General features: G+C 47.0%; 1 protein-coding gene across 3 annotated transcripts in view; it reads left to right on the top strand.

Annotated features, from left to right (window-relative positions):
• The window catches only part of CCDC187 (coiled-coil domain containing 187), a 114,972-nt gene that overhangs the window by 29,693 nt on the left and 72,977 nt on the right, over positions 1–12,302 (top strand). For all 3 annotated transcript variants that reach the window (XM_088461412.1, XM_088461411.1, XM_088461413.1), the window contains exon 2: positions 11,953–11,998. In XM_088461412.1, the coding sequence (XP_088317538.1) occupies positions 11,953–11,998 (46 nt within the window). The remainder of the gene's footprint in view (positions 1–11,952; positions 11,999–12,302) is intronic.

The following is a 12,302-nucleotide window of genomic DNA, read 5'->3' as shown; positions in this document are numbered from 1 at the left end:
GATGTAACACATTACAGGGCACTGCATGGTGTGACGTCACTATGTATATAACACATTACAGGGCACTGCATGGTGTGACGTCACTGTGTATATGATGTAACACATTACAGGGCACTGCATGGTGTGACGTCACTATGTATATAACACATTACAGGGCACTGCATGGTGTGACGTCACTATGTATATGATATAACACATTACAGGGCACTGCATGGTGTGACGTCACTATGTGTATGATATAACATTACAGGGCACTGCATGGTGTGACGTCACTATGTATATAACACATTACAGGGCACTGCATGGTGTGACGTCACTATGTATATGATATAACACATTACAGGGCACTGCATGGTGTGACGTCACTGTGTATATGATATAACACATTACAGGGCACTGCGTGGTGTGACGTCACTATGTATATAACACATTACAGGGCACTGCATGGTGTGACGTCACTGTGTATATGATGTAACACATTACAGGGCACTGCATGGTGTGACGTCACTATGTATATAACACATTACAGGGCACTGCATGGTGTGACGTCACTGTGTATATGATGTAACACATTACAGGGCACTGCATGGTGTGATGTCACTATGTATATAACACATTACAGGGCACTGCATGGTGTGACGTCACTATGTATATGATATAACACATTACAGGGCACTGCATGGTGTGACGTCACTATGTGTATGATATAACATTACAGGGCACTGCATGGTGTGACGTCACTATGTATATAACACATTACAGGGCACTGCATGGTGTGACGTCACTATGTATATAACACATTACAGGGCACTGCATGGTGTGACGTCACTGTATATAACACATTACAGGGCACTGCATGGTGTGACGTCACTATGTATATGATATAACACATTACAGGGCACTGCATGGTGTGACGTCACTATGTGTATGATATAACATTACAGGGCACTGCATGGTGTGACGTCACTATGTATATAACACATTACAGAGCACTGCATGGTGTGACGTCACTGTGTATATGATGTAACACATTACAGGACACTGCATGGTGTGACGTCACTATGTATATGATATAACACATTACAGGGCACTGCATGGTGTGACGTCACTGTGTATATGATGTAACACATTACAGGGCACTGCATGGTGTGACGTCACTATGTATATGATATAACACATTACAGAGCACTGCATGGTGTGACGTCACTATGTATATGATATAACACATTACAGGGCACTGCATGGTGTGACGTCACTATGTATATGATATAACACATTACAGGGCACTGCATGGTGTGACGTCACTATGTATATGATATAACACATTACAGAGCACTGCATGGTGTGACGTCACTATGTATATGATGTAACACATTACAGGGCACTGCATGGTGTGATGTCACTGTGTATATGATGTAACACATTACAGGGCACTGCATGGTGTGACGTCACTATGTATATAATATAACACATTACAGGGCACTGCATGGTGTGACGTCACTATGTATATAACACATTACAGGGCACTGCATGGTGTGACGTCACTGTGTATATGATATAACACATTACAGGGCACTGCATGGTGTGACGTCACTGTGTATATGATATAACACATTACAGGGCACTGCATGGTGTGACGTCACTGTGTATATGATATAACACATTACAGGGCACTGCATGGTGTGACGTCACTATGTATATAACACATTACAGGGCACTGCATGGTGTGACGTCTCTGTGTATATGATATAACACATTACAGGGCACTGCATGGTGTGACGTCACTGTATATGATATAACACATTACAGGGCACTGCATGGTGTGACGTCACTGTATATGATATAACACATTACAGGGCACTGCATGGTGTGACGTCACTATGTATATGATATAACACATTACAGGGCACTGCATGGTGTGACGTCACTATGTATATGATATAACACATTACAGGGCACTGCATGGTGTGACGTCACTATGTATATAACACATTACAGGGCACTGCATGGTGTGACGTCACTGTGTATATGATATAACACATTACAGGGCACTGCATGGTGTGACGTCACTGTATATGATATAACACATTACAGGGCACTGCATGGTGTGACGTCACTATGTATATAACACATTACAGGGCACTGCGTGGTGTGACGTCACTATGTATATGATGTAACACATTACAGGGCACTGCATGGTGTGACGTCACTATGTATATAACACATTACAGGGCACTGCATGGTGTGACGTCACTGTGTATATGATATAACACATTACAGGGCACTGCATGGTGTGACGTCACTGTATATGATATAACACATTACAGGGCACTGCATGGTGTGACGTCACTATGTATATAACACATTACAGGGCACTGCATGGTGTGACGTCACTATGTATATGATATAACACATTACAGGGCACTGCATGGTGTGACGTCACTATGTATATGATATAACACATTACAGGGCACTGCATGGTGTGACGTCACTATGTATATAACACATTACAGGGCACTGCATGGTGTGACGTCACTCTGTATATGATATAACACATTACAGGGCACTGCATGGTGTGACGTCACTGTATATGATATAACACATTACAGGGCACTGCATGGTGTGACGTCACTGTATATAACACATTACAGGGCACTGCGTGGTGTGACGTCACTATGTATATGATGTAACACATTACAGGGCACTGCATGGTGTGACGTCACTATGTATATAACACATTACAGGGCACTGCATGGTGTGACGTCACTGTGTATATGATATAACACATTACAGGGCACTGCATGGTGTGACGTCACTGTGTATATGATATAACACATTACAGGGCACTGCATGGTGTGACGTCACTGTGTATATGATATAACACATTACAGGGCACTGCATGGTGTGACGTCACTATGTATATGATATAACACATTACAGGGCACTGCATGGTGTGACGTCACTATGTATATGATATAACACATTACAGGGCACTGCATGGTGTGACGTCACTATGTATATGATATAACACATTACAGGGCACTGCATGGTGTGACGTCACTATGTATATAACACATTACAGGGCACTGCATGGTGTGACGTCACTGTGTATATGATATAACACATTACAGGGCACTGCATGGTGTGACGTCACTATGTATATGATATAACACATTACAGGGCACTGCATGGTGTGACGTCACTATGTATATGATGTAACACATTACAGGGCACTGCATGGTGTGACGTCACTATGTATATAACACATTACAGGGCACTGCATGGTGTGACGTCACTGTGTATATGATATAACACATTACAGGGCACTGCATGGTGTGACGTCACTATGTATATGATATAACACATTACAGGGCACTGCATGGTGTGACGTCACTATGTATATGATATAACACATTACAGGGCACTGCATGGTGTGACGTCACTATGTATATAACACATTACAGGGCACTGCATGGTGTGACGTCACTGTGTATATGATATAACACATTACAGAGCACTGCATGGTGTGACGTCACTATGTATATGATATAACACATTACAGGGAACTGCATGGTGTGACGTCACTATGTATATGATATACCACATTACAGGGCACTGCATGGTGTGACGTCACTATGTATATGATATAACACATTACAGGGCACTGCGTGGTGTGACGTCACTATGTACATGATGTAACACATTACAGGGCACTGCATGGTGTGACGTCACTGTGTACATGATGTAACACATTACAGGGCACTGCATGGTGTTACGTCACTGTGTATATGATGTAACACATTACAGGGCACTGCATGGTGTGACGTCACTATGTATATAACACATTACAGGGCACTGCATGGTGTGACGTCACTATGTATATGATATAACACATTACAGGGCACTGCATGGTGTGACGTCACTGTGTATATGATGTAACACATTACAGGGCACTGCATGGTGTGACGTCACTATGTATATAACACATTACAGGGCACTGCATGGTGTGACGTCACTATGTATATGATATAACACATTACAGGGCACTGCATGGTGTGACGTCACTGTGTATATAACACATTACAGGGCACTGCATGGTGTGACGTCACTATGTATATAATGTAACACATTACAGGGCACTGCATGGTGTGACGTCACTGTATATGATATAACACATTACAGGGCACTGCGTGGTGTGACGTCACTATGTATATAACACATTACAGGGCACTGCGTGGTGTGACGTCACTATGTATATAACACATTACAGGGCACTGCGTGGTGTGACGTCACTATGTATATAACACATTACAGGGCACTGCGTGGTGTGACGTCACTATGTATATAACACATTACAGGGCACTGCGTGGTGTGACGTCACTATGTATATAACACATTACAGGGCACTGCGTGGTGTGACGTCACTATGTATATGATATAACACATTACAGGGCACTGCGTGGTGTGACGTCACTATGTATATAACACATTACAGGGCACTGCGTGGTGTGACGTCACTATGTATATAACACATTACAGGGCACTGCGTGGTGTGACGTCACTATGTATATAACACATTACAGGGCACTGCGTGGTGTGACGTCACTATGTATATAACACATTACAGGGCACTGCGTGGTGTGACGTCACTGTGTATATAACACATTACAGGGCACTGCGTGGTGTGACGTCACTGTGTATATAACACATTACAGGGCACTGCGTGGTGTGACGTCACTGTGTATATAACACATTACAGGGCACTGCGTGGTGTGACGTCACTGTGTATATAACACATTACAGGGCACTGCGTGGTGTGACGTCACTGTGTATATAACACATTACAGGGCACTGCGTGGTGTGACGTCACTGTGTATATAACACATTACAGGGCACTGCGTGGTGTGACGTCACTGTGTATATAACACATTACAGGGCACTGCGTGGTGTGACGTCACTGTGTATATAACACATTACAGGGCACTGCGTGGTGTGACGTCACTGTGTATATAACACATTACAGGGCACTGCGTGGTGTGACGTCACTGTGTATATAACACATTACAGGGCACTGCGTGGTGTGACGTCACTGTGTATATAACACATTACAGGGCACTGCGTGGTGTGACGTCACTGTGTATATAACACATTACAGGGCACTGCGTGGTGTGACGTCACTGTGTATATAACACATTACAGGGCACTGCGTGGTGTGACGTCACTGTGTATATAACACATTACAGGGCACTGCGTGGTGTGACGTCACTGTGTATATAACACATTACAGGGCACTGCGTGGTGTGACGTCACTGTGTATATAACACATTACAGGGCACTGCGTGGTGTGACGTCACTGTGTATATAACACATTACAGGGCACTGCGTGGTGTGACGTCACTGTGTATATAACACATTACAGGGCACTGCGTGGTGTGACGTCACTGTGTATATAACACATTACAGGGCACTGCGTGGTGTGACGTCACTGTGTATATAACACATTACAGGGCACTGCGTGGTGTGACGTCACTGTGTATATAACACATTACAGGGCACTGCGTGGTGTGACGTCACTGTGTATATAACACATTACAGGGCACTGCGTGGTGTGACGTCACTGTGTATATAACACATTACAGGGCACTGCGTGGTGTGACGTCACTGTGTATATAACACATTACAGGGCACTGCGTGGTGTGACGTCACTGTGTATATAACACATTACAGGGCACTGCGTGGTGTGACGTCACTGTGTATATAACACATTACAGGGCACTGCGTGGTGTGACGTCACTGTGTATATAACACATTACAGGGCACTGCGTGGTGTGACGTCACTGTGTATATAACACATTACAGGGCACTGCGTGGTGTGACGTCACTGTGTATATAACACATTACAGGGCACTGCGTGGTGTGACGTCACTGTGTATATAACACATTACAGGGCACTGCGTGGTGTGACGTCACTGTGTATATAACACATTACAGGGCACTGCGTGGTGTGACGTCACTGTGTATATAACACATTACAGGGCACTGCGTGGTGTGACGTCACTGTGTATATAACACATTACAGGGCACTGCGTGGTGTGACGTCACTGTGTATATAACACATTACAGGGCACTGCGTGGTGTGACGTCACTGTGTATATAACACATTACAGGGCACTGCGTGGTGTGACGTCACTGTGTATATAACACATTACAGGGCACTGCGTGGTGTGACGTCACTGTGTATATGATATAACACATTACAGGGCACTGCGTGGTGTGACGTCACTGTGTATATGATATAACACATTACAGGGCACTGCGTGGTGTGACGTCACTGTGTATATGATATAACACATTACAGGGCACTGCGTGGTGTGACGTCACTGTGTATATGATATAACACATTACAGGGCACTGCGTGGTGTGACGTCACTGTGTATATGATATAACACATTACAGGGCACTGCGTGGTGTGACGTCACTGTGTATATGATATAACACATTACAGGGCACTGCATGGTGTGACGTCACTATGTATATAACACATTACAGGGCACTGCATGGTGTGAAGTCACTGTGTATATGATGTAACACATTACAGGGCACTGCATGGTGTGACGTCACTATGTATATAACACATTACAGGGCACTGCATGGTGTGACGTCACTATGTATATAACACATTACAGGGCACTGCATGGTGTGACGTCACTATGTATATAACACATTACAGGGCACTGCATGGTGTGACGTCACTATGTATATAACACATTACAGGGCACTGCATGGTGTGACGTCACTATGTATATAACACATTACAGGGCACTGCATGGTGTGACGTCACTATGTATATAACACATTACAGGGCACTGCGTGGTGTGACGTCACTATGTATATAACACATTACAGGGCACTGCGTGGTGTGACGTCACTATGTATATAACACATTACAGGGCTGCTTTCCCTGTTGTACTGTTTTTTTGCTGTATCTTGAATTTCCCCAACAATATATAGTTTGGGCTCTTTCTGTGTTTATTTTTAGATACACTGCAAAACAGGAATTAATGGTATGGGTACGGCAAAGTTACCATAGTGATGACAGTCTACAGAGACAGAGAGGGTCAGTATAGTGACTGCAGAGACAGAGAGGGTCAGTATAGTGACTGCAGAGACAGAGAGGGTCAGTATAGTGACTGCAGAGACAGAGAGGGTCAGTATAGTGACTGCAGAGACAGAGAGGGTCAGTATAGTGACTGCAGAGACAGAGAGGGTCAGTATAGTGACTGCAGAGACAGAGAGGCTCAGTATAGTGACTGCAGAGAGGAGAGGCTCAGTATAGTGACTGCAGAGACAGAGAGGCTCAGTATAGTGACTGCAGAGACAGAGAGGCTCAGTATAGTGACTGCAGAGACAGAGAGGCTCAGTATAGTGACTGCAGAGACAGAGAGGCTCAGTATAGTGACTGCAGAGACAGAGAGGCTCAGTATAGTGACTGCAGAGACAGAGAGGCTCAGTATAGTGACTGCAGAGACAGAGAGGCTCAGTATAGTGACTGCAGAGACAGAGAGGCTCAGTATAGTGACTGCAGAGACAGAGAGGCTCAGTATAGTGACTGCAGAGACAGAGAGGCTCAGTATAGTGACTGCAGAGACAGAGAGGCTCAGTATAGTGACTGCAGAGACAGAGAGGCTCAGTATAGTGACTGCAGAGACAGAGAGGCTCAGTATAGTGACTGCAGAGACAGAGAGGCTCAGTATAGTGACTGCAGAGACAGAGAGGCTCAGTATAGTGACTGCAGAGACAGAGAGGCTCAGTATAGTGACTGCAGAGACAGAGAGGCTCAGTATAGTGACTGCAGAGACAGAGAGGCTCAGTATAGTGACTGCAGAGACAGAGAGGCTCAGTATAGTGACTGCAGAGACAGAGAGGCTCAGTATAGTGACAGTCTGCAGAGACAGAGAGGCTCAGTATAGTGACTGCAGAGACAGAGAGGCTCAGTATAGTGACTGCAGAGACAGAGAGGGTCAGTATAGTGACTGCAGAGACAGAGAGGGTCAGTATAGTGACTGAAGAGAGGCTCAGTATAGTGACTGCAGAGACAGAGAGGGTCAGTATAGTGACTACAGAGACAGAGAGGGTCAGTATAGTGACAGTCTGCAGAGACAGAGAGGCTCAGTATAGTGACTGCAGAGACAGAGAGGCTCAGTATAGTGACTGCAGAGACAGAGAGGCTCAGTATAGTGACAGTCTGCAGAGACAGAGAGGCTCAGTATAGTGACAGACTGCAGAGACAGAGGCTCAGTATAGTGACTGCAGAGACAGAGAGGCTCAGTATAGTGACTGCAGAGACAGAGAGGCTCAGTATAGTGACAGTCTGCAGAGACAGAGAGGCTCAGTATAGTGACAGACTGCAGAGACAGAGGCTCAGTATAGTGACTGCAGAGACAGAGAGGCTCAGTATAGTGACTGCAGAGACAGAGAGGCTCAGTATAGTGACTGCAGAGACAGAGAGGCTCAGTATAGTGACTGCAGAGACAGAGAGGCTCAGTATAGTGACTGCAGAGACAGAGAGGCTCAGTATAGTGACTGCAGAGACAGAGAGGCTCAGTATAGTGACTGCAGAGACAGAGAGGCTCAGTATAGTGACAGTCTGCAGAGACAGAGAGGCTCAGTATAGTGACTGCAGAGACAGAGAGGCTCAGTATAGTGACTGCAGAGACAGAGAGGCTCAGTATAGTGACTGCAGAGACAGAGAGGCTCAGTATAGTGACTGCAGAGACAGAGAGGCTCAGTATAGTGACTGCAGAGACAGAGAGGCTCAGTATAGTGACTGCAGAGACAGAGAGGGTCAGTATAGTGACTGCAGAGACAGAGAGGGTCAGTCTGCAGGAACTGTGCATCAGACTGTGTAAAATCGGCAAAGCTATAGACACAGCGTTTGCAGTGACCCATTAATGGCAAATAAGTAGAGAAATAATCTGCAGAGATCATAATCCGCTCTGCAGTAACGGAACTCTGGCATTGCTCTCCCCACACCAGTGCTGTAACCTCTATGCTGCCGCTATTCTGCTCTGTACTATAAGCCCCTATCCCAGTGGTTCCCAAAGTTTTTTGAATCACGGCGCACTAGTGTATCAGCGTTATCATGGCACCCCTAAGCCAAAACTCAGATAAAGTGACCTGTCACCCTTAGGGTCAGTTATGTGGTGAGGACGGGGATGTGCTGACCTGTCATCCTTAGGGTCAGTTATGTGGTGAGGACAGGGATGTGCTGTCACCCTTAGGGTCAGTTATGTGGTGAGGACAGGGATGTGCTGACCTGTCATCCTTAGGGTCAGTTATGTGGTGAGGACAGGGATGTGCTGACCTGTCACCCTTAGGGTCAGTTATATGGTGAGGACAGGGATGTGCTGACCTGTCACCCTTAGGGTCAGTTATGTGGTGAGGACAGTGATGTGCTGACCTGTCACCCTTAGGGTCAGTTATATGGTGAGGACAGGGATGTGCTGACCTGTCACCCTTAGGGTCAGTTATGTGGTGAGGACAGGGATGTGCTGTCATCCTTAGGGTCAGTTATGTGGTGAGGACAGGGATGTGCTGTCATCCTTAGGGTCAGTTATGTGGTGAGGACAGGGATGTGCTGACCTGTCATCCTTAGGGTCAGTTATGTGGTGAGGACAGGGATGTGCTGACCTGTCACCCTTAGGGTCAGTTATGAGCTGAGGACGGGGATGTGCTGACCTGTCACCCTTAGGGTCAGTTATGTGCTGAGGACGGGGATGTGCTGACCTGTCACCCTTAGGGTCAGTTATGTGGTGGGGACAGGGATGTGCTGACCTGTCATCCTTAGGGTCAGTTATGTGGTGAGGACAGGGATGTGCTGTCATCCTTAGGGTCAGTTATGTGATGAGGACAGGGATGTGCTGACCTGTCACCCTTAGGGTCAGATATGTGGTGAGGACGGGGATGTGCTGACCTGTCACCCTTAGGGTCAGTTATGTGGTGAGGACAGGGATGTGCTGTCACCCTTAGGGTCAGTTATGTGGTGAGGACGGGGATGTGCTGACCTGTCATCCTTAGGGTCAGTTATGTGGTGAGGACAGGGATGTGCTGACCTGTCATCCTTAGGGTCAGTTATGTGGTGAGGGACAGGGATGTGCTGACCTGTCATCCTTAGGGTCAGTTATGTGGTGGGGACGGGGATGTGCTGACCTGTCACCCTTAGGGTCAGATATGTGGTGAGGACAGGGGTGTGCTGACCTGTCACCCTTAGGGTCAGTTATGTGGTGAGGACAGGGATGTGCTGTCACCCTTAGGGTCAGTTATGTGGTGAGGACGGGGATGTGCTGACCTGTCATCCTTAGGGTCAGTTATGTGGTGAGGACAGGGATGTGCTGTCACCCTTAGGGTCAGTTATGTGGTGAGGGACAGGGATGTGCTGACCTGTCACCCTTAGGGTCAGTTATGTGGTGAGGACGGGGATGTGGTGACCTGTCACCCTTAGGGTCAGTTATGCGGTGAGGACAGGGATGTGCTGACCTGTCACCCTTAGGGTCAGTTATGTGGTGAGGACAGGGATGTGCTGACCTGTCACCCTTCGGGTCAGTTATGTGGTGAGGACAGGGATGTGCTGACCTGTCACCCTTAGGGTCAGTTATGTGGTGAGGACAGGGATGTGCTGACCTGTCACCCTTAGGGTCAGTTATGTGGTGAGGGACAGGGATGTGCTGACCTGTCACCCTTAGGGTTAGTTATGTGGTGGGGACGGGGATGTGCTGACCTGTCACCCTTAGGGTCAGATATGTGGTGAGGACAGGGATGTGCTGACCTGTCACCCTTAGGGTCAGTTATGTGGTGAGGACAGGGATGTGCTGTCACCCTTAGGGTCAGTTATGTGGTGAGGACAGGGATGTGCTGTCACCCTTAGGGTCAGTTATGTGGTGAGGACGGGGATGTGCTGACCTGTCATCCTTAGGGTCAGTTATGTGGTGAGGACAGGGATGTGCTGACCTGTCATCCTTAGGGTCAGTTATGTGGTGAGGGACAGGGATGTGCTGACCTGTCATCCTTAGGGTCAGTTATGTGGTGGGGACGGGGATGTGCTGTCACCCTTAGGGTCAGATATGTGGTGAGGACAGGGATGTGCTGACCTGTCACCCTTAGGGTCAGTTATGTGGTGAGGACAGGGATGTGCTGTCACCCTTAGGGTCAGTTATGTGGTGAGGACGGGGATGTGCTGACCTGTCATCCTTAGGGTCAGTTATGTGGTGAGGACAGGGATGTGCTGACCTGTCACCCTTCGGGTCAGTTATGTGGTGAGGACAGGGATGTGCTGACCTGTCACCCTTAGGGTCAGTTATGTGGTGAGGACGGGGATGTGCTGACCTGTCACCCTTCGGGTCAGTTATGTGGTGAGGACAGGGATGTGCTGACCTGTCACCCTTAGGGTCAGTTATGTGGTGAGGATGGGGATGTGCTGACCTGTCACCCTTAGGGTCAGTTATGTGGTGAGGACAGGGATGTGCTGAGCTGTCACCCTTAGGGTCAGTTATGTGGTGAGGACAGGGATGTGCTGACCTGTCATCCTTAGGGTCAGTTATGTGGTGAGGACAGGGATGTGCTTCTGTTTGTCCACTTACTTACATTACATTGACTATAAATTATTTGTTTTGGTGCTGGGCCCCCAAGCTGAGGCACCCCAGGGTGTTACGGCGCACAGTTTGGGAACCACTGCCCTATACTATGAGTGACTCCATGCAGAGATCATTTTGCTTTTTTCTAATTTTTCTACTTCTGAGACGTTTGAGAACTTGCCAGGATTACTCAGAAAGTTTGTGACCTGGGAGATTTCTGTAACCGCGGCGACCGTCCACGCACAAACACACCTCCGAACGGAACAAGATTAGTCTTTAAAACCACATTCCTCAGCAATCTCTCTTCTCTTTTCCTTCCCAGGAGTGTGATCAGGAGAGGTCTATGGAGGAACTAAACCATGTGCAAGGTGAGCTAGGAGGGGGCTGATTTATGGCTGCGTGTCGCTGTGAAATGTGTTTCCTCTGCTAAGGGGAGCATTGTCCCATTGCGTCATGCAATCAGTACTTTAGGTGTCTCCTGACCATATGTCACACTTGTCGATATATTGTTTGTTCCATCAACTAACAACATATCGGTAGCACATCGGCAGGTGTGTACACCCGATATGTCTGTAAACATCGTCGTTCACAGATATATTAGGTCGGCCCTGCAGGACAGCCGAAGGCTATATAGCTAATAGATATATCGGTACATTTGGCTAAGTGTACGAG

This window comes from Taudactylus pleione, unplaced genomic scaffold, assembly GCF_031769625.1.
Source record: "Taudactylus pleione unplaced genomic scaffold, aTauple2 ptg001045l, whole genome shotgun sequence".
NCBI classification, from domain to species: domain Eukaryota; kingdom Metazoa; phylum Chordata; class Amphibia; order Anura; family Myobatrachidae; genus Taudactylus; species Taudactylus pleione.
Note: the sequence above shows the minus strand (reverse complement) of the source record. Positions and strands in the feature narration are given on the sequence as shown.